Source organism: Lineus longissimus, chromosome 11, assembly GCF_910592395.1.
Source record: "Lineus longissimus chromosome 11, tnLinLong1.2, whole genome shotgun sequence".
NCBI lineage: Eukaryota > Metazoa > Nemertea > Pilidiophora > Heteronemertea > Lineidae > Lineus > Lineus longissimus.
The window spans coordinates 19,081,285-19,106,791 of NC_088318.1; the positions used below are offsets into that span (position 1 = coordinate 19,081,285).

The 25,507-nt window shown below is 41.3% G+C and overlaps 3 protein-coding genes across 8 annotated transcripts in view; all 3 read left to right on the forward strand.

Annotated features, from left to right (window-relative positions):
- The first annotated feature begins 2,726 nt into the window (after positions 1 to 2,726).
- LOC135495464 (meckelin-like) lies at positions 2,727 to 15,002 on the forward strand. Of its 4 annotated transcripts, none has more exons than XM_064784141.1 (21): positions 2,727 to 2,974; positions 3,822 to 4,039; positions 4,685 to 4,781; positions 6,071 to 6,176; positions 6,959 to 7,034; positions 7,706 to 7,780; positions 7,960 to 8,028; positions 8,303 to 8,457; positions 8,633 to 8,891; positions 9,074 to 9,137; positions 9,451 to 9,549; positions 9,867 to 9,950; positions 10,303 to 10,484; positions 10,856 to 11,110; positions 11,384 to 11,843; positions 12,279 to 12,487; positions 12,711 to 12,836; positions 13,166 to 13,285; positions 13,562 to 13,664; positions 13,868 to 14,010; positions 14,200 to 15,002. In XM_064784141.1, exons 1-21 carry the CDS (start codon positions 2,749 to 2,751, stop codon positions 14,278 to 14,280), a joined length of 3,207 nt encoding a protein of 1,068 aa, XP_064640211.1. In that variant the 5' UTR covers positions 2,727 to 2,748; the 3' UTR covers positions 14,281 to 15,002. The 4 variants fall into 4 exon arrangements, with proteins under 4 accessions (XP_064640211.1, XP_064640209.1, XP_064640213.1 ...); XM_064784139.1 differs by lacking the exon at positions 4,685 to 4,781 and adding an exon at positions 5,613 to 5,715; XM_064784143.1 differs by having other exon boundaries at positions 3,948 to 4,039.
- Positions 15,003 to 15,984: 982 nt separating this feature from the next.
- On the forward strand, positions 15,985 to 24,233 carry LOC135495991 (DENN domain-containing protein 11-like). 2 transcript variants are annotated; one of them, XM_064785066.1, is made up of 10 exons: positions 15,985 to 16,226; positions 17,450 to 17,549; positions 18,252 to 18,410; positions 18,986 to 19,060; positions 19,644 to 19,794; positions 20,013 to 20,151; positions 20,762 to 20,890; positions 21,293 to 21,443; positions 21,876 to 21,947; positions 22,178 to 24,233. In XM_064785066.1, the coding sequence occupies exons 1-10, from the start codon at positions 15,986 to 15,988 to the stop codon at positions 22,374 to 22,376; spliced, it is 1,416 nt and encodes a 471-aa protein (XP_064641136.1). In that variant the 5' UTR covers position 15,985; the 3' UTR covers positions 22,377 to 24,233. The 2 variants fall into 2 exon arrangements, with proteins under 2 accessions (XP_064641136.1, XP_064641137.1); XM_064785067.1 differs by lacking the exon at positions 18,986 to 19,060.
- A 601-nt stretch (positions 24,234 to 24,834) lies between these two features.
- Positions 24,835 to 25,507, forward strand: part of LOC135495379 (solute carrier family 12 member 6-like) — a 36,384-nt gene continuing 35,711 nt past the window's right edge. For both annotated transcript variants that reach the window (XM_064783926.1, XM_064783927.1), the window contains exon 1: positions 24,835 to 25,109. In XM_064783926.1, the coding sequence (XP_064639996.1) occupies positions 24,950 to 25,109 (160 nt within the window). In that variant the 5' untranslated portion in view covers positions 24,835 to 24,949. The remainder of the gene's footprint in view (positions 25,110 to 25,507) is intronic.

Below are 25,507 nucleotides of genomic sequence, written 5' to 3' on the forward strand. Positions count from 1 at the left end.
GAGGAAAACCTTTTTGTCTTGTTTTTATCAAAGGTACTATCATGGCTTTTAGAAATAGCTTAGTCAACTCCAATAGTCAGAAGTCACACGTTCGAGCGCTATCTGTATACAATTGGTACGTGTATACGTTTTTCCGATCCCTGCATGTTAGTTCAGGTTATGTGTCCACTGGGTTTGTCATATGAGAATACATGAATTATGAGGTAGATATAATAGGGCCGTTTAGACGACGCGAAAAAATCCGGATGCGTCCCGAATCCGGATTAATTTTTCGTCGTGTAAACGCAAAAAGATCCGGATCAATGTGGTTGCATCCGGACTAAAAAGGTACCATCGCCTTGGGTGGTTTTAATCCGGATTCATCCAGATTCGATCCGAATGCGGTCTTTTCGCCTGTCGTCTAAACGGCCCTATTGTTTCAATCATCGGCACTGGCACATATCGTCGGGGATGATGGAGAGAGCGGTAGCCGGTACATATTCAGCACGGTTCACAAGCAGTTCAATGTGCTTATGACGTGACGAGAGCTAATCTCACGGGTGGGGCGGAAATCCGCCATATTGCTGACATCATCGGCGCCAACAACTATTTCTTTTGACCCTGCCTGAGTCTTTCAAAACAACTTCTTGATTGACTCTGACCCTGCTGACCTCGATTTTTAAAAACTTTTTTTAAAAGGCCATTCAAACGGTAAATCAACGGCAGAGATAATCTTTTATATCACTGAGGTATATGAACATGATATGTCGAGAAAAATCTGTACAACTATCGAAATATACGATTACTTGGATCTATTTCGGACAATCACTCTGCCACCTGCGCGACCTTGTCACAATCGCGGCGCGCTCGTTTGTATACCGCATATAAGAGGCGAATAAACTCTCCGTTTCAGCATGACAGCCTTGACGGTTCAGCGCTAATAGTGTTTGACTGTGGATCGGCAGGTCACGGGTTCGACTCCCGGTGAATCTGCCGCAGTTTTCTCTTTTTTTCTTCTTCCTTATCTTGTTATCTAATCATCCATGTACAGATGTCAAAATTTTCATTATTATCATTATCATACCCCGCACCCAAACTTTTCAAACTACAGCACATACTGAGTCCGGGCGTTCGAGTACCACCGATCGAGGATGGTTCGAATCGGCAGCTGATATTTTCGAGGATGCATTGGGGCAAAAAAGTATAAGTGTCGGACCGTGAGTTTTCCAATGTGTCCAGTCCACTGGGTTTGTCATATGAGAATACATGTACAATGAACTATGAACTGTTTAATCGTCGCGAACTGCCTAAAATGGCAAGTTTTCTCAGGTACCGGTATCATGCCCCCCCCCTCACCGTAGTTCCTAAAATCATTGATTTCTCGGTCCTAACAGTGTCAGTGTTGATTCAGCAGTTGTTTTGGCAAAGACATATTTTTCTGGAGTTTCTGAAACCTAGAGCGCTACACAATAGGCGGCTAACAAGAAACTACGCCTTTCTACTGTTGTTGCCGACGTATGTGTACACTGAACTTGGGATGTGCGTCGGCCCCGTGTTGAAATGCCGTCCAGTGCCAGTTGGTGTGTTTTTCGCTGATTTGTGCAAAATTCAACATATCTCAAAAGTTCAATGGTTGACCCTCGATTTTTTTTTGATTTTTGTTTAACGTAAGCAACTGTCTTTCATGGAAGAATGGTCACTGTAAGAATTATTCAGGAAGAAATGTATAATATTTGGGGTTTTTCGTGATTGTCCGGCCCAATTGGCAATAGTGCCATTTGGGATGGTGAACAGTGCTAGGAGCAAATGCGTCGCTTATGATTTATTTAAAGAAATAAAATGCCCGATTTAACATCCTGCAGAATCAGGGGAATCGGGCGTTTCCAGTGATATACGACACAAATGGGTTGTCCTCATGCATTCACTTTGGAAACGCATTTTAAAATATATTTTACACGTCATCATCGCGTACATTTGGGAAAAACTCCCTAACGAAACCTAACCTCGATCCGCTACGCTGTACAGGTCTCACTAGCCAGTGGTGATCAGGTCAACATAGTTCTTCAATCTCAGGCGATTACCATGGATACAGATAAGCCTATCATATCGCTATTGCTGCATGTTCAAATGTCGGTGTCCTGGGTATTTTGTGAAGAGGTAGCTCTGACGATTATTTGAGGAAAATATCAGCTTCTTCTGTGCACGTCCGCAGTGACCAGGCCTCGCATGCTATGTATAGCTCAATCGGATGTTGACATGAAATGGTTCCTGTCAGAGTGCACATGTTCTCAAGGTGAGACTTCGCGGTCAAAATGCTCAAAGAAAAGCCGCAACGACACCCTATTTTGGTATCAAAATTTAAAATTGTTATTATTTTGCTTTCTCAAGGTGATAAGTAGAAGTTTATAAAAATATTATTTCACCATCCATGTTAATCGTCAAGTTATAAGGCGGCAAGGTGAAATTTTCAAAATTTTCATCGATGTACAGGGTGTCTCATGTATTGTGCTGCCCCCATATTCTCATGACTGAATTACTTGATAACAATGAAAGCTGGTCAGAAGTATTCTAGAAGCGACAAGCTATTCAGAAATGTATAGGTTTATGTGTGAGAGTGATATACTGCAAGGTCGACAGCCACTTGAACAGGGGTATGCATGAAATGACGTCGCGCCATTTGTGGAGCCAGGTAGGCCCGGCCATTGCACTGGCTAGTGAGACCACAGGGCCTGCACCTTTTGGGGACGAGGGGGACATTCCAGAGAAAAGATGGCGACCAAGTTCATAAACAAATCAAAATTTGTCGTTTTATTTGCCATTTTCGACCTTATTCACCTGTCTACTGCTCTGAATCAACGATATATTGTTGCCGTCCAAACAATCTCAAGTTGTAAATCTGCAAACACCGACACAACGCATCAGTTCTTCGACATATCGACCCTGAAATGTACAGATTGTACACAAAACAGCAAGATTCAAACAAGAAGTGCTGATGGTTGGTTGTCATGTCAATTTTGTAATAATTTGGCGCTTCGCCACAAAACGAACGTCTGCCAGAACATGACGTCATGATGTGACGTTTTGATGGCACCCTGCCAATGCATTTCCTTTACGTCGCGACCGCGTGTGACGGCCAGAATGGCCGTGCAAAATAATTGGCAACGTCATCATGTGACGTCAGTGAAGAACCCCTATAGTCTTGTCAGAGACGTTCAGAAATCGGCAAATCGCTCTCATTTTCACAAGGTTCAATCAATATGAGGTAGGTTCGATGAAAATCTGAGAGCAATTGTGAAATTGAGAGCGATTTTCAAGATTTCTGAACCTCTTGGACCAATCTATAGGTTAAAATTTACAATCCCCGACCAGGTGACGTAGTTTGATCGCATTCAACTATAAATCCAGTGAACAGTGTGCTTTTTTAGTCAACCGATGACCTTTTTTGGGCCGTGATCGGGGATTGTAAACTCGTTCCCAACAGTAAACAATGTGTCCTCTTGGTGAAAGACATCCGACCAAGATCTAATACAACTGGCCATTTTTGAACAGCAGCCTAAGTTACATCTGACAGGTAATACAGATTTGCAATTTGTCTGAAATAGGTGAATCCTGTGAGCGGATGCGGGGTTGAGTCAGGCTCTGATAATTACGAAGTTGCGGCTGATGTGATGTTGGCAACATCAATCAAAGCTCTTAGAAGTCAGTCATTTTGTTTTTTCCCCACAGAATTAGCCATTCATTTTCAGTTACTGCTTACATTGTAATAAAATGCTTTCCTTCCAGCTCTCGTGTTTGTCAGCCTGGATACATATATTGTAATGAAATGATTTCCCTTGCTTCAGGTTTATCATGTGTTTGTCAGCCGGGATACATATATTGTAATGAAATGCTTTCCCTTGCTTCAGGTTTATCATGTGTTTGTCAGCCTGGATACATATATTGTAATGAAATGATTTCCCTTGCTTCAGGTTTATCATGTGTTTGTCAGCCGGGATACAAACTAACACAGGATTTTGGTGCTGGAAACAAGATTACTTGCGCTGCTTGTCCAAATAACCAGGTAACATAAAACTGGAGATTAAACCAGTCTGGAACATTAATTTGTCAATACTGTTAGTGCTACAATTAAATTGTGATTAGATTTTGCTTAGCCATGATATAAGAGTATATTTCGGAAAAAACTGCCACAGGTAGTCTTGTCACTCTCATATCGGAATAAGACTTTGTAAGAGAATGTAGCACAAAGTGACAACCATCAGAACATTTGTGTGTTGTTTGTAAAACCATTCTCATGTCTGCGTGAAGCTGCTGAAATGATGTGTTTTAAATAAATTAGTATCTTGTCAGTCTTGCTTTTGTAATACTTGTGAGCTAATATATTGTTGACTAATGTATGGAAGCCTCTCTCTCTCTCTCTCTCAGTTGTTCAGGTGTTTCTCCATGTAACCGCCTCTGGCGTAACCGGCTCAACCTCTCTTAGCCTCACTCACTGTTTCCTTGAATATAACACTAACCAGCTTTGTAAAACCTCGAAATATCTATATGGCCATTTTATTTTGCAGTTTTGTGAATTGCAACTTTTGTGTATTCTAAATCTGGCATTGGTATTATGTACTTTGTAACATGTAAAGAAAAATGTTGTCTTCAGCTAATCTCCACCAATACCAATACTAATAAGTATTGACACATTCTCTACTTAACATAGTCATTTGTGTCTGCTGATGGATGGGGCTGTATGACCTGCAGAACTGGGTCAGCTTCTCAAAGATGCACCGCGGATTGCCCTGGAAATCAATTGCAAGGTATTTATCAAAATAATGAGACTCGTTTATGTACAAATTTGACTTTTGCTCATATGTGTGAGGCTGCATTTGAGACAACAACCAACGCCAGAAATGGTAAGTGATCACATAGTGTCCTAGCTCAGTCCTGAAGGTAGTCACTACACCACTACCAATGCCAAACATGGTAAGTGATCACATAGTGACCATAGTGTCCTAGCTCAGTCCTGAAGGTAGTCACTACACCACTACCAATGCCAAACATGGTAAGTGATCACATAGTGTCCATAGTGTCCTAGCTCAGTCCTGAAGGTAGTCACCACACCACTACCAATGCCAAACATGGTAAGTGATCACATAGTGTCCTTCTCTACTCACCTAACCCACTTTAACAACAAGAAATTGGAGTCCTAGAACAAAAAAAGAGCATTTCTGCCTTGCCTTGGTGTTATCAAGCAAACCACAACTCTAACACACTCTAGTGTTATCTCTTACATCCCCTGGTGTTATCAACCAAACCACAACTCTAACGCACTCTAGTGTTATCTCTTACATCCCCTGGTGTTATCAACCAAACCACAAATCTAACGCACTCTAGTGTTATCTCTAACATCCCCTGGTGTTATCAACCAAACCACAACTCTAACGCACTCTAGTGTTATCTTTTACATCCCCTGGTGTTATCAACCAAACCACAACTCTAATGCATTCTAGTGTTATCTTTTACATCCCCTGGGCCCGATTGCTCAATCAACAGTCTTGTGAAACCATAGCTCCACTCTGGTGTTATCAACAAGACAAAGACTAACCCATTCTAGCCATGTAAGCCATTCAACAAGTTGTGATTTATAGGTGACTAGTGATGGCAAGTGGAGTTGTACGTTTTGTGGGAGTTCAAACCCGTTAAATGCGGCGACCAACCAGTGTCAGGCATGTGCTGCCACTGGTGTCGCAGGTAGGTTCTTCTTCTTCTTCACATTGTTTTGTATTCTTCCATCTTTATTCTGGAAATGTCTTCAAGCATTTTCTATCTTCACTATTCTGCCATGAAGAGAGAAACTTTAAAGCTTGGATGAGGATAACATTTAGGGTAAAACTGAAAGTAAAGCTGGCGATGTGATATAAAGTGATAGTGCATGAGATAATCACAAGTGAGTGTAACCCGGTCACACTTCATTTGAAAAAGTATGTACAAACATGTCCGACTCATAACACATGATCTGGTAACAATGAACACTATGAGAGAAAGTCATGAAAGTAGGAAACATGTTGTTGCACCTTCAGCTTAAGTTATAATTGTGTTGTTTCAGTTGAGAGAAATCTTGACGGTTCTGTGTTGACCAATGCTGCAGGAAACCCTGAGAGGAAGTGTGAGTCATGCGTTGCCACTACCAAGCCAAACTCTGACAAGACCAGGTGAGAACAGGTGATTCCCCTGCCCGTGCCATATTCAACTGATGGGGGAATGTAACGTATTGATGTAGCCCCAAGCATTCTGCCCTGGATAGACCTGCAGGTTTTGTACCTTTAAGAATGTAACGTATTGATGTAGCCCCAAGCATTCTGCCCTGGACAGACCTGCAGGTTTTGTACCTTTAAGAATGTAACGTATTGATGTAGCCCCAAGCATTCTGCCCTGGATAGACCTGCAGGTTTTGTACCTTTAAGAATGTAACGTATTGATGTAGCCCCAAGCATTCTGCCCTGGACAGACCTGCAGGTTTTGTACCTTTAAGAATGTAACGTATTGATGTAGCCCCAAGCATTCTGCCCTGGATAGACCTGCAGGTTTTGTACCTTTAAGAATGTAACGTATTGATGTAGCCCCAAGCATTCTGCCCTGGACAGACCTGCAGGTTTTGTACCTTTAAGAATGTAACGTATTGATGTAGCCCCAAGCATTCTGCCCTGGATAGACCTGCAGGTTTTGTACCTTTAAGAATGTTATGAATGACAAAGTGGTGACTTGCATATTTTTCTTTTGATTCTCCTTCATCTCTTTATAACATAGTGTCTACTGATTACAGATGTAAACATGAATGAAAATGAACATTTTTTGACCTTAATTAGTGTCCATTTTTCAAATGGCGAGGATGTCCTGGAGACAGGGCAGAGGTGTATGTTAAGGGGAGTTGTACTGTTCCTCATAAGTCTGTAAGGTGTTCAGGCCTGCATACATGTGTGTCTTTACACTACAGGTGTGTGAGATGTAGTCAGCTGCTGTCCATGATTCCAACCTCGGCCACTTGTGAGTGTACTTCTCCATCTCGACTGGTAAGTTGAACTTTAGCATTCACTCTTGCACAATGCGATGTCTAATATGGAGGTCTGGTCCCCAAAGGCCACCAATTATATCATCGGCAAAATGACTGTATAAAAGCATGATACATGTCATAAGCAGACCCTGCTGTACGAACAGGAAGAACATTTCAGTGCCCCAATGTTGTATGCGGTGGACAAGTGTGAATAGCCGATTGACTGAGGTAAATCATTTTCATTGAAATACCCTGCATAACGAAACTGATCGATGGGGTCTATTTCCTGGTCATCAAACGCTCTCATGTGTTTACCCAAATTCTGTTATGATGTGTATTCAGACAGTTGTGATCATTAATTCATTGTTATCTAAATATTCTATTTAGATTTAGAATGGGATTAGAAAGGGATTAGGCAGGAGCCCGTACAACCAAAGTGGTCACAGCTATTGACAAGATGACTTGTGTCACTGCAGTCTAGGCTGAGTGCTCTTGATTGAGGCTAATTCCACCTCTGAACAGATTGAGTTCATATGGCCAGGCACCCAGCTCAGCTCATCATGGGATTAACTAAACCTATATTAACAGAGGTGATAAACACAACAAACCTCACTGGCCATGGCCAGTTTAACAACAATTACTGACAATGGTGACAATGAATTGACTCAATGATACGCCTTTGCCTTGCAGACCGGAGGACTATGTTTTCCAGAGACTGCTTATTTGCCAACGGAAGGTACTTCGCTTTACAAAATCACATCACAGGTAAGAAGAGTTACTGTTATGAAAAGCAGTGCAGTTACAAACTACTGATAAATCTGGAGATGAGAAATGACTCAATGATGGATGGTCCTGGTGGCTTCAGTTGTCTAAATGGTTTTATCAATAAAAAAAGTGTTACTGACCCAACAATTTGATGTGAAGATGTCATTTGATGATTTCAGGATGGCAGTTTGACAGTTGAATCGGCATATTTCAAGGACAACCTCAGAGCAGCTGTTGGAATATGTAATGTACGTATTAACTTGCGGTGGAGAGAACAATGGTAACATCCACTCTGCCACTCATCTCCCAAAAAGGAGTTTGTTGGACTAAAATCATGTTGGACATCTTTGGATGAAAAAAATGCAATATCAGCTCAGACTTGGTCCGACTAGCATGAAGTTTGGACTAAGTGGACAGATTTCATTTCAATCATTACAGCCTGCACTCTACATTTTATTCATTACAGCCTGCACTCTACATTTCATTCATTACAGCCTGCACTCTACATTTCATTCATTACAGCCCGCACTCTACGGAAACTTGACCGCTTGCCAGATGGTTGGTAACTTGTGTACATTGCTGTATGGGACCCAAGAGAATGTGAACCGGGGTGGCTCGGGTGATGCCTGCTCTCAGTATGAAGCACTCAAAAACGAGGTGAAAAGCGTTACTGATTGGTAAGTTTTCCCTCACTTTGATTTCACCCCTTATATATGAAAATTCTGATCTGTCTAGTCACTAATTGGCAATAATTAGTGACTTAGCCACCTTAACTTGTTTTTGGTAAAATGCAAATGCTTGATTCTAGTCAGTCTACCTACATGTATTTACCAAAGCCCGATTCACTTGCAGGCCAGCCAATATGCCGTGGCTGTTCTTCTCGGAGCAGCCACTAGCCCAGGTCACACTCGAAGATACTGGCATCCCAACTGAGTATACCTTTGGTACAAACCCGTCCACATCTTACCTAAACTTCCGCCTGGCAAGCTACTCACTCAATGGAACGTTCAAGGGCATGAGGAATGCCACCGATGGGAACCTACAGCTGTGTAAGAACTCTATCAAGGAGATGCAGGCAGCTTTCCAATTTGGAACGATCTATTCTTCATCGGTGAGTTGTCCTTTCTCTCTACCTCATGCGTCTCAACATAGCAGTTTTACATTTTTATTCAATTCTCTGAATCATAAGTATCAACAAGTAGGTCACAGTTTCATTGTGATCTCTGTTCGATAAGATGCCCCAGATCACTCTGCATTATTGGATTGACTTGATCTTACTATTACTTTTTTCAGTGCGCCCTTGATGCAGATGATCTGTGGGGTCGTTCAGAGGATGATCTAGTCTTCTACGATATGTGTATCCTTTTGTACCAGTAAAATATCAGCAACTCCTGCAGGTTGACCCAAAAAGTCTGTGCTCGAACTATAAGGCATTACAACCATTTGAAGCAGCAAATGCTGTTGATATAAGTCTTCATCATATCCCGGATTCTAATGGTGTGGAATATTATTATCAATATGTGCATTGATACCTCGTGATAATGAAATGGCCTAGTCTCCGGCAGTGATGGCCAAATCAAGCAGAGAGAGAATGATGTCATCAATAATTAGAGTTTGGGTCAGGCACAAGGGGAATGGACCGGGTGTTGTTCCTTAACAGTTGTCTCCAGATCTTGAATTCACAGAAGCAAGTGGCATCAATTCTCTCTTCCCCATCCCTGTCAATGTGTGGAACCTCAAGAGTTCCGCCGGCGCTTTCGTCAATCAAGGTCGGTCTAGAAGTCATTCTATCATGATGCATTTAGTCTTCTAAGAGGGGTGTCGAGGCTTAAGGTTGGTCAGGCTCAACATGTGACCTATCCCTAACAATGGTTGTAAACTTGCACTTTACTTGCAATATGCAAGTCCCTCTGTCACACGGTGCCATTGAGATTGTGTGAAATTGGTCAGAGTTCTAAGCATGAAATTAGAACTAGTGCACAACTTAAAGTGCTGACTGGTGAGGCCATTGTTTTACTGTAAAGTGAGAGGTGAGGTTCAGCAGAAGCAGAATTCATCAAGTTTGCCCCCATTCTAAATTTTTCAGAAGCTTCCAGCCAAAACTGGATTCTGTCAAGACGATTCTTCTTGGTGGACAACATCAGCACAAGGAAGAGAGTCACAAGTACTGGTAGGTTAAGCTGCTGAAGCCAAATGAGATCATTATGGTAAAGCTGACAGTAGCTAGATCTGAGATGATGCAAAACTCACAAGATCCCATTGAAAATCATTCAACACGTCACTTGTAATGTCACAGCGGTCAGACAAGTTGTATTCTGCACTCGGAGAGACCTAAAGTGCATTGAGTGGCTTTGCATGTGAACTCTTTGTATGTAGATCATACTGCTGTCCACAGCTGAGGCTCTCCTTAAAATAGTGTTGTTTGGAGACCCAAAGACTCCAAAAAGTCAAATTTGAAATATTCTGGAGTCTTTTATTTTCATTTGTTTATTGATGTGAAGCATATTTTGTTTTCTCTCCAGATTCATCTGGTAACACTGTGGAGACGCTGTCCCGTTCTGAACTCCTCCGATACGCATCTAGCTTCAAGATCTTTGTCGAACTGCAGCCGAATCAACGCAATGGAAAGATCTACCCACCTTATGTGGAAATCAGATATTCAGAACTCAAATCTGATTCATATGGGACTGGCCAAACCGTTCAGGTAAAGGCTCGTAATTGGTTGGTGTGGTGATCTAGTTTGCACAATGACAGGCAACACATTTTGTTTTCGCTTCATCTTTGTGCAGACATTTCATTCACACACAGGCAAATGCTCAACATAAATTTTACGAAAAATCTTTATACACGACATTCCCAATATAGATTCTAATTGTATGTTGGGAGCTCCAACGTAAATTCCATGCTGGATGCCGCATTTACAATTTACCTACAAAAAAATCTAACAAATATGTTGCTCTGATGTCAATTTGACGTCTCTGCCTCCAAGCTTAATTTCTTGTCCGGAATCCAACATAGAATTTACCTTGTGAATGTAAAGAGAAGATTATTATCCTTAAAATTCCTTTTCAACAGGTTTCATTTGAAGTGATATACAAGTCATCCCAGGCCAAGTTTGAATACGATTTATCGATTGCGATGGGTGTCCTCTGTTGTCTTGGTGCCATCTATGCTTTCATGCGGACTTGGGGCTGGTCACGGCGATCTGGAAAGGCTACGGTTGATTTCTTGACCACTGTGAAGACTCTCATGCACGCATGTGGCGCCATTGCCAATGTCTTTTTCTTGGTGACATTCGGAGCTGCCTTTTGGTTCATCATTTTCTACAAGGTACAAGTATATGTTTAGGTCATTTTCTACAAGGCACCACTATTTGTTGAGGTCATTTCTTGAGCTTCTGTCCAAAGATGAATAAATGAAACAACATGACCACAAACAGGTTGTTAAAAATAGGGTTGGTACATGTAGTTTTTTAATTGACTAACGATTCGAAACATTAATCTTTTCCAATGCAGTTTATTGCAATGAAATAAGAGTAAGCTGCCTTGGCATGATTCTATCAAATTAATTCAGTAAATAATGGGAATATGAAATGTGTTTCAGCGCCAGAACATAGTGTACCTCTTCGTGCCGACGAGAGATCAAGAAGTCTCCTTTGAGGTGTATCTCTCTGTCGCGTTTGGCCTAAAATGCCTTGAGATGATGCATCTGTTTGCCTGTCAGTGCACCATTGATATCTTCTTCATTGACTGGGAACGTCCAAAGGGACGTGTCATCCAGAAACAAGAAGAGGGAGGAGACAAGAAGAAGACCGAGGAAAACCCGGTATCGATCTGGCGCACATACATGGTGGCAAACGAGTGGAATGAAATTCAGACGATTCGGAAGATCCACCCGTTGTTCCAGTTGTTCTGCGTGATATTCTTCTTGAAGGTGGTAGGGTTTGAGAATCTGGCTACTGCGGACCCTTTCAGCAACTTCACCATTGACAGTGGTACCTACACCAGCCCTCACAGTCGCATATTCAGATATGCCATAGCAGTGTCAGTGTATGTGCTCACTGGTAAGTCATCGGTGTTCAAACTAATGGAGTCTATAAGCAGGAGTGGGTACCAAGTCGCTGATAGGGCTCTCTCTTCACCCCCTATTTCCTGCCTAGAGTCCCTCTTTAAAACTTTAAACTCTAAAAAGATAAAAGAAAAAACATATTTTACAGAAATGAGGTGTTTTAGCACAGCAGCCTTAAAGCAGTCTGGAAGACCGACAGTATAAATTGGCTGGGACCACCATAGTGATACTTGGTTTATTCTTCCTTTTACTTCATAAGCTGTCACTAAACTTTGACTGATGATATGGCATGTATGGTAGGTTGCACATGTTGATGACATCTACCATAGGCCTGTTCAGTTAATGCTGTGCCAGCTATGATGAGTCTGTATGATAGAGGTTGTTTACCACAGGAGCTGACTTCAATCATGTCCTGTATCTGTCATTTCAGGTGTTGTCCAGTATGCCTTCTTCGCCTTCTTCTACGAGCGATTCATTGAGGACAAGGTGCAGCAGTATGTTGATCTGTGCTCGGTCAGCAATGTGAGCGTCTTCATTATGGCCAACAGTCAGTATGGCTACTACATCCACGGCAGGTCTGTCCATGGCACAGCTGACACTGGTATGAAGGAGATGTATGAAGCCCTACAGAGAGAAGAGGTGAGTCAGAGTCATGGTGTAACAACCTTTTCAGACCGATCATCCAAAATGGTTGTGGTCAGTGGTCCAGAATGCTCATGGTCAGAAATGGTCATCGTTGGGAATGGTGCCAATGGTACTGTGGCATGGTCTGAATTGGTTGAAGCCTTTTTATTTCTGCATATCGCGGTGCATGAAGCGGTTTGCAGTAACTCTGCCTGCAAAAGTCTTATTTTCATTTCAGGCGGATCTGTGTGGCCATCGAGGTCTCCTTGCAAATAATGACCAACAGACATTTGAGATGGCGCTGCCTAACAGACTAAGGGCGTATTACGATAAGGCCCTGATGCCTGTTGCAGAAATCAATGCAGTAAGTTTGTCAAGTCCTCAGCAGCAAGAACTTGCAGCAGCTGGGACAGGAAGTGCTCCCAGAGAGTTTGAGCTTGAATCAAATGACTTTGCTATGTGTGATCATAATTACACAAATGCACTTCATTGTAAACTCATGTTGAATTTACAAATGAGTTGTATGAATGCCACAAGGTTCTATCCTGAATACATGTAGCTCATTCAGAGCAGCATTCAGAGCAACTTGGTTATCAATGGGATGTGAATCTCTTCAATGTCTCTTATGATGAGTAGAAAGTCTCCTCCAAGATTCTCATTTGACTCTAGTCTCTTACTAATGATGTATTTCAGGCAGGCAGTGCTGCCAGTAAGATGGAAAAAGGTCAGCCCGGATCGCCTAATGCAGCCATCTCCAAGAGTATGCAGGCTTACAAGAATGTCACCAAGTTCCTCTCGGCCTTCATTGATCATGTAAGTTGGCCAAGTGGATTGATTACTTTCATGAGAGGCAGCTTCTTTAGATGACATCAGGCAGCTCAACAAGGCATTTCCACTTGTGGTGTCTTGTTGTAATCCAAACATTGCAGGTTTGATGTCCCCCAGATACACATTGCTTGCAATATTGAATACTGGTTGGTCACTTAACTTCTGTGGCCAAATCCTTTGTGTGGATTGTGGATAACAAAGCCTGACAAGCGTTACATTGTTTCAATCCAAGGAGCTCATACCAACTCCACTTTCTTGCAGTCGTTGAAGGATATCGACTACCTGGTGAAGGACAAGGTACTAATGGAGAACATCCTAGATGTGGAGTTTGACGACTGCTCAGAGAAAGGAGCCTTCTACAATGGTGAGTGGGTGTGCAGGTGGGATTAGGTCCCCCAAATTAGGTTGCTTGCGATGTTAAGTAGATGTCCTGATTTGCCTCCCCTTGTTTAGTGACATTCATTTGTATTAACGTAGAGAATCTCATGCCTTTATCATGCCCCTCATAAACAATATGTTCATGTGTCAATATGTGTGTTTATCTAACTTCCATACCTTTTCTTCTAGATAATGGTCATAGCTTTGACGCCATCCTGTTCTACGGCAACGAGCCGACCCTCCTCGTCTTCGACATCCTGCTGTTCTGCATCGTGGATCTGATTGCGATGGATTACATCTTGGCTGCTATCATCACGTTCCTCTTTGATGAGGTAAGATCTGATTATTAACTACAGTGCTGATCATAGATATCACTGGGGTGGTGTATTCTAGGGCCACAGGTTGAACTCACACTGTAAGCCAGAAGATGTTTGCGGCTTAGATTTGTACTTTTAACACCTCGACTCAAGCTTCAAAAAGTTTTTGGATTAAAGTTTCAAGTTTCTTCTCATCTTTTTCAGATTCTGTGCTTGATCAGGGACAACCTGGGCCGGAGGAACTTGGCCAAGAAGACACTCATTGATCAACGATTCCTAATCTAACTGATTCAAGTTCAAAGTGACCTGGCCCAGTTATTACTGTACAGTTCATATCGTTCTGTTCGATAGTGAGTTATTGGACTTTCCTCAATCAAAACTTGTATCCGTCCAAATTATTTCGTTTAGAGTAGCATAGGCTGTCCTACATTTGTTCGTTTGTACGAAAGTTGTGCCAGATGAAAAGGTCATATTGAGATGTTTTGTAGATTCATGTAGATAGAAATGAACAATTAGTCTAGTGTTTATTTGGGAGATCTCCCACTTACAATTGAGATTTGACCCCCGAGGGGCTGTAGCAGTATAACGAAGTCAATATACTGTGGTGAATCAATGAGTAAAGCACTGCCCATAGGGTTCATCACCTTCTAATCACAATGAAATGGGTTTGGTGTAGGGCCTACTCTGAAAGAGATGCAGAACTGTTAGTACATAATACACAGACAGGGTATATGTTGTCGCTGGTTCGCCTGGTAAGGCTGGCCACATTGACTGATACGCCTTGTCTGATGTTCCTTTGATTCTGTATATCATGGAATATGGTTTAATTCTCATCTTGAGTGCAACATTTTGAATAGAAGGTCACAACATTGATTTTGCTGTAGTATAGCCATTTTCGTATACCCCATTTTATCAATGTGTATTTTTCTGGAATATTTTTGCAACTTTGTATCCAAAAAAACATTTTTAAAGATACGTTTTATAATAAAATGTTGTAGATTGATTAAAAAAGTCTTATTCAATGCTTCCTGCGACTGATAAAGAAGTTGTTCCCGGATGGTGAACTGGTGTGTTTACAGAACCCCTCTCTTCTGTTGTTGTATTGGGTCACAAGCTGGGATAAGTAAACAAGACAGGTCTTCGGTCCGTCTGTCGAATTTTACATGCACCCATTGAAATTCTCACATAGTCCCTCTGCAACAGTTTGACTTGTGAGCCAACTGTGGCAGAGGTCGAGTGAGGCTCGACGACAATGATCACCTTTGACGACGCTTGGAGAATGCCTTTAAGGTCTCGTTAGGGAGTTTTTCCCAAATGTACGCGGTGATGACTTGCCCCATTAACAGGACGTTACATCTACATGTATTTTAAAATGCGTTTCCAAAGTGAATGCATGAGGACAATCCATTTGTGTCGAACTGGAAACGCCCGATTCCCCTGATTCTGCAGGATGTCAAATCGGGCATTTTATTGGGCCGGACAATCACGAAAACCCCCAAATATTATACATTTCTTCCTGAATAATTTTTCAGTGACCATTCTCCCATGAAAGACAGTTGCTTACGCTACACAAAAATCAAAAAAAAAATCGAGGTCAACCATTGAACTTTTGAGATATGTTGAATTTTGCACAAATCAGCTAAAAACGCACCAACTAACACTGGATCGGACGGCATTTCAACACGGGGCCGACGCACATCCCAAGTTCAGTGTACACAAACGTCGGCAACAACGCGTAGTTTCTTGTCAGCCGCCTATTGAGTAGTGATCTAGGTTTCAGAAACTCCAAAAAACATGTCTTTGCCAAAACAACTGCTGAATCAACACTGACGTACTGTGAGGACCGAGAAATCAATGATTTTAGGAACTACGGTTAGGGCTTGGCCGCGGATGAATAAAAAAAAACTCCCTAATGAGACCTAAATCCACAATTGCCAGTGTGACGTCACTGATTGACCAATTACGCATGCGCATTCGATTGAAAACAAACATGGCGGAAGAGGAAAAGTCTCCTCTGCTCGAGGGGCTGGAGTCGACAGATGTGAATTACAGAGGCCCGAGGGAAACCGTGAGAGATCTGTACCGACGGGGCAATAGATTAGGTATCAATGGGCAATTCTCTGTGGATAGCGACCGGTCGATCAACATCAGTAGCAGTAATTCGGTGCAAAATCTGGCCGAAGTTGACCATATCGTTGCCATCTTCGTGGTTGCTTTCGACACAAGATCAGGTGAGTGTACATTTTACACTAAGACTGTACATTGATACACTACGACTGTACATTGACACTACGAGGGAGGCTGATGGGGAAGTGGCAGTCTTGGTTGCCTCCAGATCCTTTCTAAGATGAATCCAAGCCAGTTGATAGCTGAGCCTCGGGTGTGAGATGGTGTCATTCAGAATAATCTGGGTAGAAACTGTTTAGCCAGTCTTTCTTTGGTTTGATTTGAACTGAAGGTCAAGTCTTCAAGTCGCAAGTGTGGATGTCTTCTGGCCTCTAAGTCTGTTGCCTGTTAGTGTTAGTTAGGCTGTTGGTTGTTGTTGAACTTGAAAGCCTGTTCTTTTCCATGTGTATAGCAGCAGCGTGACTTCAGGTGAAGTCGGATGCCCTGCGAAGATCCTGAAATAGTTTGAAAGACCTTGTCCTTTTGGAGTCGATAGCACCAGGCTCATCCAGCCAACGAGGCTTAAGACTTGCTCAGTGTTCAGTGCTGTTACAGCTTGCCTACACACTACAGCACTAGACATGTCGGAATCTCTTTACGAGAGCATATCTCATGTGTGATCCAACATTCTCATGAATTAATTGACTGACATTGTTTTGATGAATTTGGATCAATGTATTGATGTATTGATTGGTTTGTGTGTATGGGCGTCCCACAGCTTCAGGCAGTCCATTCATGATCAAGCGTCGGTAACCCTTTCAAACATATCTTACAGACACGAGTCACACTGACAAAATGCGTTTGAGGCCACGGCGTGAAATTTACATTGGGAGCAACAAACTTTTTTCTCAAAAAGTGCAAAATAGTAACATTTCAAAAAATAATGTATAATAAATAATTCTGTATTTCTTGTATTTTCATGAAAATTTGAGCAATTTGAATTGTTTTCAAATTTTTTAGATCAAAAAATTATTTGGTCAAAACACATTTTTATCAGGTTTATTATGTCCATATGTTGGAATTTTTTCTCAAGAAGTGCAAAAAAGTAAAATTAAAAAAACCAATGTTTTTCTGTATTTCTTGTATTTTCATGAAAATGTGAGAATTTTGAATTATTTCAAACAAAAGTTAAATCAAAAATTGTTTGGTCAAAAACACATTTTATCAGGTTTATATCCATTTATTGAACAGACAATTTTATGAACGGACGGTTGAAAAAAGCCTGCAATTCATTAGCCATTGAATTCACAGCTTTTGCTAATTTTCTTAATGTTTCCTCTTATTGCAGGAAACCTGATAGAATGGTGCATGCCGGAGGATGCCGACCTGGAAGGCATTGAATTCAAGGCCATGACAAGCGGATCGCATACGTTACACAAAGACTTTGTGTAAGTAGTCCAAGCCTCAAATCCTGTTGTATGCTTGTGTTCTCGGCAAGACACTGAATTTATATCCAAGGGATGATGGACTGGGACACAATAAAGTTAAACCAAAAAAGAGTCAACTCAAATTTCCAACATAAAAAATGTGTTTTTAATTAATCCCATTTGCCATAGGTCGAGCGAGGACCTATTCAAGCTTGTCTTGGATGACCTTTGACTTATCCAGTCTGGTTACATTCATCTCATCCACAGATGTCATGATTACACAGTTGGAGGGAGAGAGGAGTCGAGATATTGATTTCCTCTGAGTATTCATAGTGTGTCCTTAGCAGCATTGACTCGGTGGAGAGATCTGGAAATCATGTCAAAATTAGAAATTATACAAACTCGGGTCATTATATTAGTTTGCATGAGTGATAATATATAACCTCTATGATTGATATTGACTCAAAGTGCTCGATCGTGTTTGAACATGAGCGTCTTTGTGATACATGGAATTCGATGCAGTTTACCGTCTCCGCCACATTTGTATAGACCAGGCATGTTTTTACAGCCAGGGGAGTCGGTGCATGTGATTTCATTGGCAACCAGAACTTCATTGAATTTAAAAGCCAATAATCAGATTTGAAGTGTCGATCATCTTCAAACCTTGTGACTTGAGTATGTATTGTCACGAGAGCAATTCATTGATGATCTTCTTTTCTTCAGCTACTTCAAAAAGGACTCATTTTTTGGTCTTGCGTGCTTCGAGAACATGAAAGTTGAGAGTGAGATTGAACGTGGTGCTCGCATGAAGTCGGTTGGTATTCTCTCCACGTCGTACACACTCCTATATCGGCACATGCAGTTTTTAGAAACGCAAGTCAGGTATGTATAAAGCTTTGACTAGACAATCGAGACCCGTGGTAGTCTCTGTTTGAAAATCATATTTCAAAGTCTTGCTTTGAGAACCTATTCTTTGTGTAGGCCAAATAGAATGACAGCACATCACAATCACTGCTGTTGAAAATGTGCTTGAGGAAATCTTGGTGTTCTAATGCGACACTGGTTAGAACTGGTTTAGCTTCTCAGATCAGCCGCACCATGAGCCAACCATACCTAATCAAGTTGTCTTGGAAACGGGGCTCATCTCCTGGCAGAAGCTGCAATTTTGTTTGGATAAGCCGTGAACAAATAATGAGAATGTAAGAAAATATTTACCAGTGACATTTCAATATAATACTACTGAAAAGTCAGCTGATTTTATCATGTACATGGAACCCTTAGCTGACACCTCTGTTGGCAAAACAGAGGACACAGATTTTCTAAATGCCTAAAAATACAAAGTCTAGAATGGTATTGGTCATGGTGATGGAGCCTTAATTAGACTGCACCAGCAATTCACTAGATCAATAAGAAGGTCTAATAGTCAGTTACTGCATGCTAAAACCTTTTAATTCTAGGCATTTATTATGTAACCCTGCGACGTACAACCAACTGCAGTCATTTTATGACATGCGAAATATCAAAAATATTATGTAAGAAGCCTTGGTTTGTTTCACCTGTTTGAGTTTGTGGTGATGGGGTTACCAGAGTCCCTGTCCTTGGGTGTTGGCGAGTTTGAATATTGCCTGCTGAATCCTTGTTCCCTCTTCTGGCTTGGGTCATATTTGTTTCAGTGTTGGAAATACACCCTCGTGGCTGCTGACTCTATCGCTTCTCACCTCTAGTCTCGCTTGAAATCCCATCGTGTCAGTTTTATCACTTTTTTGGGACAGTTCAGAGTCAATAATTAATTCAAAACCGAAAGACAGGCTTTGATAAAGCACAGTAGTCCACTAAATTCAAATCATCAAAAGACGTGACACCAACACTTGGTCACTTGGTCTTGAAACTCAATATTTCTAAAGCCTGCAATGTCTTGATTCCTTTAAATGGTTTAGTCGTTTCCATGGTAATCAATCCTTGAAAGCTGCGGTATGACTGACAAGACATTGGTGAAGAACACTTATTGACCTTATGGGTGGGGGGTAGTTATCGTAAGTATGCTCTCTTCACGAATAAGTCAGTAACAGTTCTCCTAATGCATAAAGGTTCATTAATACTATCCCCTCTTTTCAGACATCAGTTAGAAGTTCCTGGTAAATACAGTCAACTCAAGGCATTCTACGAGGACAAGAAAGGCATGCTTCCATCTAGTATATCAATCGACAGTATAAGATTTGCTAGTCCTGCCTCGACACCAAGTAGTGAAGTACTTCCAGAATTAAAAGTAAGTCATGAGTCTTGTGAGTAGTAAGTTGAGCTGATCTGGAATCCAGGAGAGATCTACCGGTTAGTTTCTCATTCTGAAGAACCATGATAACTTTCACTGTTTCTGAGCGAAAAATGCATGGGGCGTTGTTTCCGGGATTCTGTCAAAGAATGAAAAGCCCACTTTTATCTCCTAAATCTTGTCAACAGCAGTTGATAAATTCTCTTTCCTTTCAGATAACACATCCTGCTGGGTGTTTTTCACAATTTATGAAATTCTTTGGCGAAAATGTCTTCACTCTCTGGAAGTATGTGCTATTACAGAAACGGATATTATTTTTCTCTCCACCACCAATAGGAGTGGTATGTTATCGAGGTGAGTGTAACAAAGATACCAAGACTGACGTCTAGGGCAAAACTGACTTAAGTCTGATGTCTAGGGCAAAACTGACTTAAGTCTGACGTCTAGGGCAACACTGACTTCATGTCTGACGTCTAGGGCAACACTGACTTCATGTCTGACGTCTAGGGCAACACTGACTTCATGTCTGACGTCTAGGGCGACACTGACTTCATGTCTGACGTCTAGGGCAACACTGACTTCATGTCTGACGTCTAGGGCAACACTGACTTCATGTCTGACGTCTAGGGCAACACTGACTTCATGTCTGATGTCTAGGGCAACACTGACTTCATGTCTGACTTCAAGGGCAACACTGCTGACTTCAAGTCTAGCACTTGGTGCGCAGGCACTCGCCCCTTGAAACTGAAGTGAACTGAGTATCACTAATTAGAAGGATGTTCCCCTGCTGGGGACCTCAACCTGCAATGGGAACCAAACTGATGTCAGCTGATGGTCTTGCAGTTTGCTGACATGCATCAGGATGTAAGACAGATAAGGATATCATATGTTTAGTTTGCTGTTAGTAAAAAGGCTCATTTAAAGTTCTTCCATCAATACATTATAATGTAAGGTTTTCTTTCAGTTTACTGCGGATGTTCGTTAGGGAATCATAGCATGCCCGAGATGATGTCAGGCCGTGAACCAAAACCATTTTTCTATGTGAACGTAGCTGATATTGAAACGTTAGAGTCGGAGGTTTCATATATTGCTTGTGAGTAGGATTTGATTGGAACCAGTGCTGCCATCTCGCGATCTAAGCTTACAATAACAGATGAATGATGGACCATTATTTACAAGGGTCTTTACAGCCAAGGTCCTTTTTCCCAAAAAGTATGTAACAACTGAATGTGCCTTCACCCTCTCAAGTGATGTCAGCACCTTAAAGTTGATGCTATGATTGTTTTCTTGATGATATGACAGATCAGCAGTGTTGTGGAGTTGACTGAGTTTGTGAGTGACTGATGAGAGCTGTTTCACTCCAGCTGTCCCCTGAACTAGGCAAGCTCACTTCAATAGACAGAAGACAGTATCAGCTAAACTGGAGACCCTGCCAACTCCCTATTGCCAGTCTTGAGCAACTTGAACATACCTCATGTTCTTTGCATTGCTTTAGGTACAACCGAAAAGATCTTTGAGAGCAAGACCCACCTCTATGATGTGTATGTGGACAATCAGAATCTGACGGCCAATACTCCTGCTTTGAAGGAACTACTTAAACCTAGTGATGCGGACAGGGATAAATCAGCCAAACTTAATAATCAGAGGTAAGTGAGACATGCACTCTCAGTGGCTCAGCCCAAGTCCGAGTCACTGTGCCTATGGTACCATGGTTATCAGTGACACACATGACTGCCTAAGAATGAAAGCTTAAGAAGTGTGTTGGATGGTGGTTCTCCTGAGCTGCAAACATCTAACCCAAGTCAAACATCTCACCCAAGTCAAACATCTAACCCAAGTCAAAACATCTAACCCAAGTCAAACATCTAACCCAAGTCAAACATCTAACCCAAGTCAAACATCTAACCCAAGTCAAACATCTAACCCAAGTCAAACATCTAACCATACTGTCTTATGAAAGTAATAGTTTAAGTCGACGTCTTGTGTTAGATTTCCAGGATTTCCCGATTGTTTTGAACATGAAAATATCCCCATGAATTGCTTCGATTACGAGTCTCACACTGCGTATCTTCTTCCAGATCTGCTCACTTGTTTTCCATGGAAGAACTTGGTGAGGAGAACGTGATGGATGAAGAGGAACTATTTACCTCGTAAGTCATGACGCTTGTCACGTTTGGCGCAGACTTCTGCATATTCAAGACCCTGTGTTCTAGCAGTAGTTTACATGGAAGTGTTCTCTGTGATATGGTCCTCTTAAGACATGGAATCGTTTTCCATGGAATCGATTTCCTGGGCTTGAGATCCTGTCGCAGCTGACGAGAAAGTATGGTTGGAAGCTAACTATTTGACAGTATGACAACCACTTCTTCTTTCATTGCAGGTATTTTACCGAATTGAACAACAGACTATTCCAGACTCTTCTAGACGTTGCAGGCTCCCAGGACCGACAGCTGACATCTGATCACATGAGAAACATGGGGCTGGATCCAATCGGGGATCGGCCGTTCTTAATGGAGTTGGTGGAGACTTACGGTATTGATGTGATGTTGATGGTGGACAATCCATGCTGTCCTCGATGAAATGATAAAGGAGATTCTGGCAGCATCTTCTAAAACTCTTTCACTCCCATCGAGTCCTCATTGTGTGTCTGCCAGGACCTTAGGGGCCTAAAGTTTTGTCAGTAAAAGAAATCCGAATAAAGTAAGCCTGTTGGCTGGCGACTTTCTCTTTTCTCTGAGCTCTTATATTACGCGACGTGATGTCATCGTGTGATTGAGTGGTGACATTGGCGCATGTTCGGAGAGACTATCAACGAATTCATTGATTAATTTATCACAGAATTTTGGTGCTATATGTAGTTGTAGGGTTTTGTTTTACTGACAAAATGTTTAAGCTCTTAGCTCCAGTTACTTCATTAACTGATAGGAGGCCAACATATGACCATTCAGAGGTTTAAAATGCCATGAATTTTGTAAATATAGTGCAATAGCCAATGTGAATAACCAGAGTTTGATCCAAGTACAAAACCTTGTTAGAGGCGTATTTTAAACTTGTTTCAAAACCTCATTATGTTGTGTAATGCTCTTCCAAGTGTTCCAGAGTTGCATTTAATTCTAAAATGAGAGGTTTACATCAGGGAACAGGATAGCCAGCTGGATGAGTCAATTGGCATGTATGATTGATATCCAGCTGGAAGAGTAAGTTGAGCATCCTCCCTGGATGTTGAATATCTGTGAGATATTGTCAAGAGCCTGCTTGGTTAGGCATCTCTTATACAGGAATTATGATACAAGTGTTGTGGACTTAAATGTCTGTTGGTTAAACTGTACATTTGGTTGTCTTTATAAGATTGATAAATGTTGAAAAGTTTATGTAAATATCTATGTATTGAATTTGATATGGATGTTAAAATATGGTTAAAAAACCAGTGTCAAATTGTAGTTATATTTTTGGCAGATTGTGTGTGCTGAGAAAAAAGGGCTGTAGTGCTTCACGACATAGGACTGTTAAGGGTTCATGGAAATGTAGTGTTGATTGGCTCATGCTCGTTTGGTGTACTTTAGTACACTATCTCGAGGGAGGCTTGGTTTTGTGAATAGCACATGAACATAGTTGTACAAAAGATATACAGGTATTTATTGAAAGTTTAGTGAAGTTATTTTCTTTCTGTGTTGATATCATCTAAATAAAGATATTATGGGGTCAAGGATAATGGTGTAAATTGGACTACATGATGATAATGATTACCTTGGACGGTTCTGCCAGAATGTTGGTACTAACAGCTTTGTAGGAACACTTCTCCCAATCCGGAAGTCTGTACAACATTTGCACAATTAATCATTGTGTGGGAATGAGAAAATGGGACCAGTACTTTCGCACAAATTTTTCTGCAAGGTCTTTGAAATATTTTGTGAATTGTGTGAAAGAGGAGTTTTTAGTTACTGGGGGATAACCTTTCACTTATTCTCTCTATTTTCTCACATCATTCACTTTTCATAATATGTTTATTGTCTGTGTCTGTCTAGTCATAGTTATCAATGTGATGCTTGTCCAGTAATTTTTGTTAATTGTTCATCAAAATCTTGTCAGCTGCTTGCTGACAGTCAAACCCCTGTTGAGAGCTCGCTTTGGCTGGTCACTCATTGACTTCTGAGATGTTGCCTAGCGTAGAAGGGAGATTTTATAGAAGACATTCTTTGCCAACATCTTTTGCAAAGATATCACGTGCTTCTTGAAGCTCCTTGCTGCAAGCGCTTAAAACGTACAATTTCTTTAAACTGCTGAGTTGCTTATTTCAGTTATTTAATTATAATATAGTCAATGTTCCTCAAATTATTAGTTCACAAAATGACATCTACGTTTTGTTACATCTTGTACATGTAGTAACTGTTGGATATCAGAAAATAATAAAATGTGATTTAAAAGTTATTTGTTTACTTTTTGTTGTCTTTGTTGTTAATTTAGTATGGTATGATTTTGAGCTGTGAGCCTCTTCTGTGTTCTCACTCAGATGGCAATATTGCAAATTGGGCCGGACCATCACGGAAAACCCCAAATATCATACATTAGTTCCTGAATAATTCTTACAGTGACCATTCTCTCGTGAAAGACAGTTGGATACGGTACACAAAAAATCAAAAAAAATCGAGGGTCAACGATTGAACTTTTGAGATATGTCGATTTTTGCACAAATGAGCGAAAAACACACCAACTGGCGCTGGACGGCATTTCAACACCGGGCCGACGCACATCCCAAGTTCAGTGTACACATACGTCGGCAACAACAGTAAAATGCGTAGTTTCTTGTTAGCCACCTATTGAGTAGTGCTTCAGGTATCAAAAACTTTCAAAAATACGTCTTTGCCAAAACAACTGCTAAATCAACACTGGCATACTGTGAGGACCAAGAAATCAATGATTTTGTAAGAACTACGGTTAGGGTTGGCCGCGCATGAATACAAACAAAACTCAATGAGACCTTTGTTATGATAGTCGTAGCGCCATCTATGAATAACCTCGATAGCGAGGTCAGCATCGGCCTGAATTTGCAGACTGAATTTCGCTGGCAAACTTTCTTGCAATTTACCAGAATTAAAGGAATATTCGCCCCGATTTATGAATATATGAATTAGAAAAGGTGTAAGCCTTGGTCATGTCTGTGAGATTCACGGTAACGAAGCCGGAGGATGATCCTGAGAGAGGTTCGAATTCCGATCTTGCTGAACATGGAAGTAGGAAAGCTTATGGGTCAGTCCAAAATGGTGGTTCGGAGGATGACAGGATACAGGTTACCCTGAATGATGACCACGAAAGTAAGTGTTTACTTCTTGAATAAAATTTCCATTGACTATCTTATCATCATTTATGAGTTCTGTCCATTTTCAGCTGTAATTATTGTGAATTGCCAACAAGAAATAGGAAAATAATCTTGCCTTTCTTGACCCATTCCCCCTACTCTTTACCAGCTTGCCAATGGACCAGCCTGCTGACTCAAGCCGGGAAATAGTCTAGAATCTGACACTAGTGACAGCTCAACTCACATGATCAATGCAATCGACAGGCAAAATAAGTTGTAAAAAGTTATGTAACCATGACCATGACCATGTCATGATAGTGGAGTGGGTCCGCTGACACCCCGCTGACTGCCCTGTCATTAGTGTCAAAGCAAGCCAAAGGGCCATTCATGGCATGCCATGGTTAAGAGTGACTA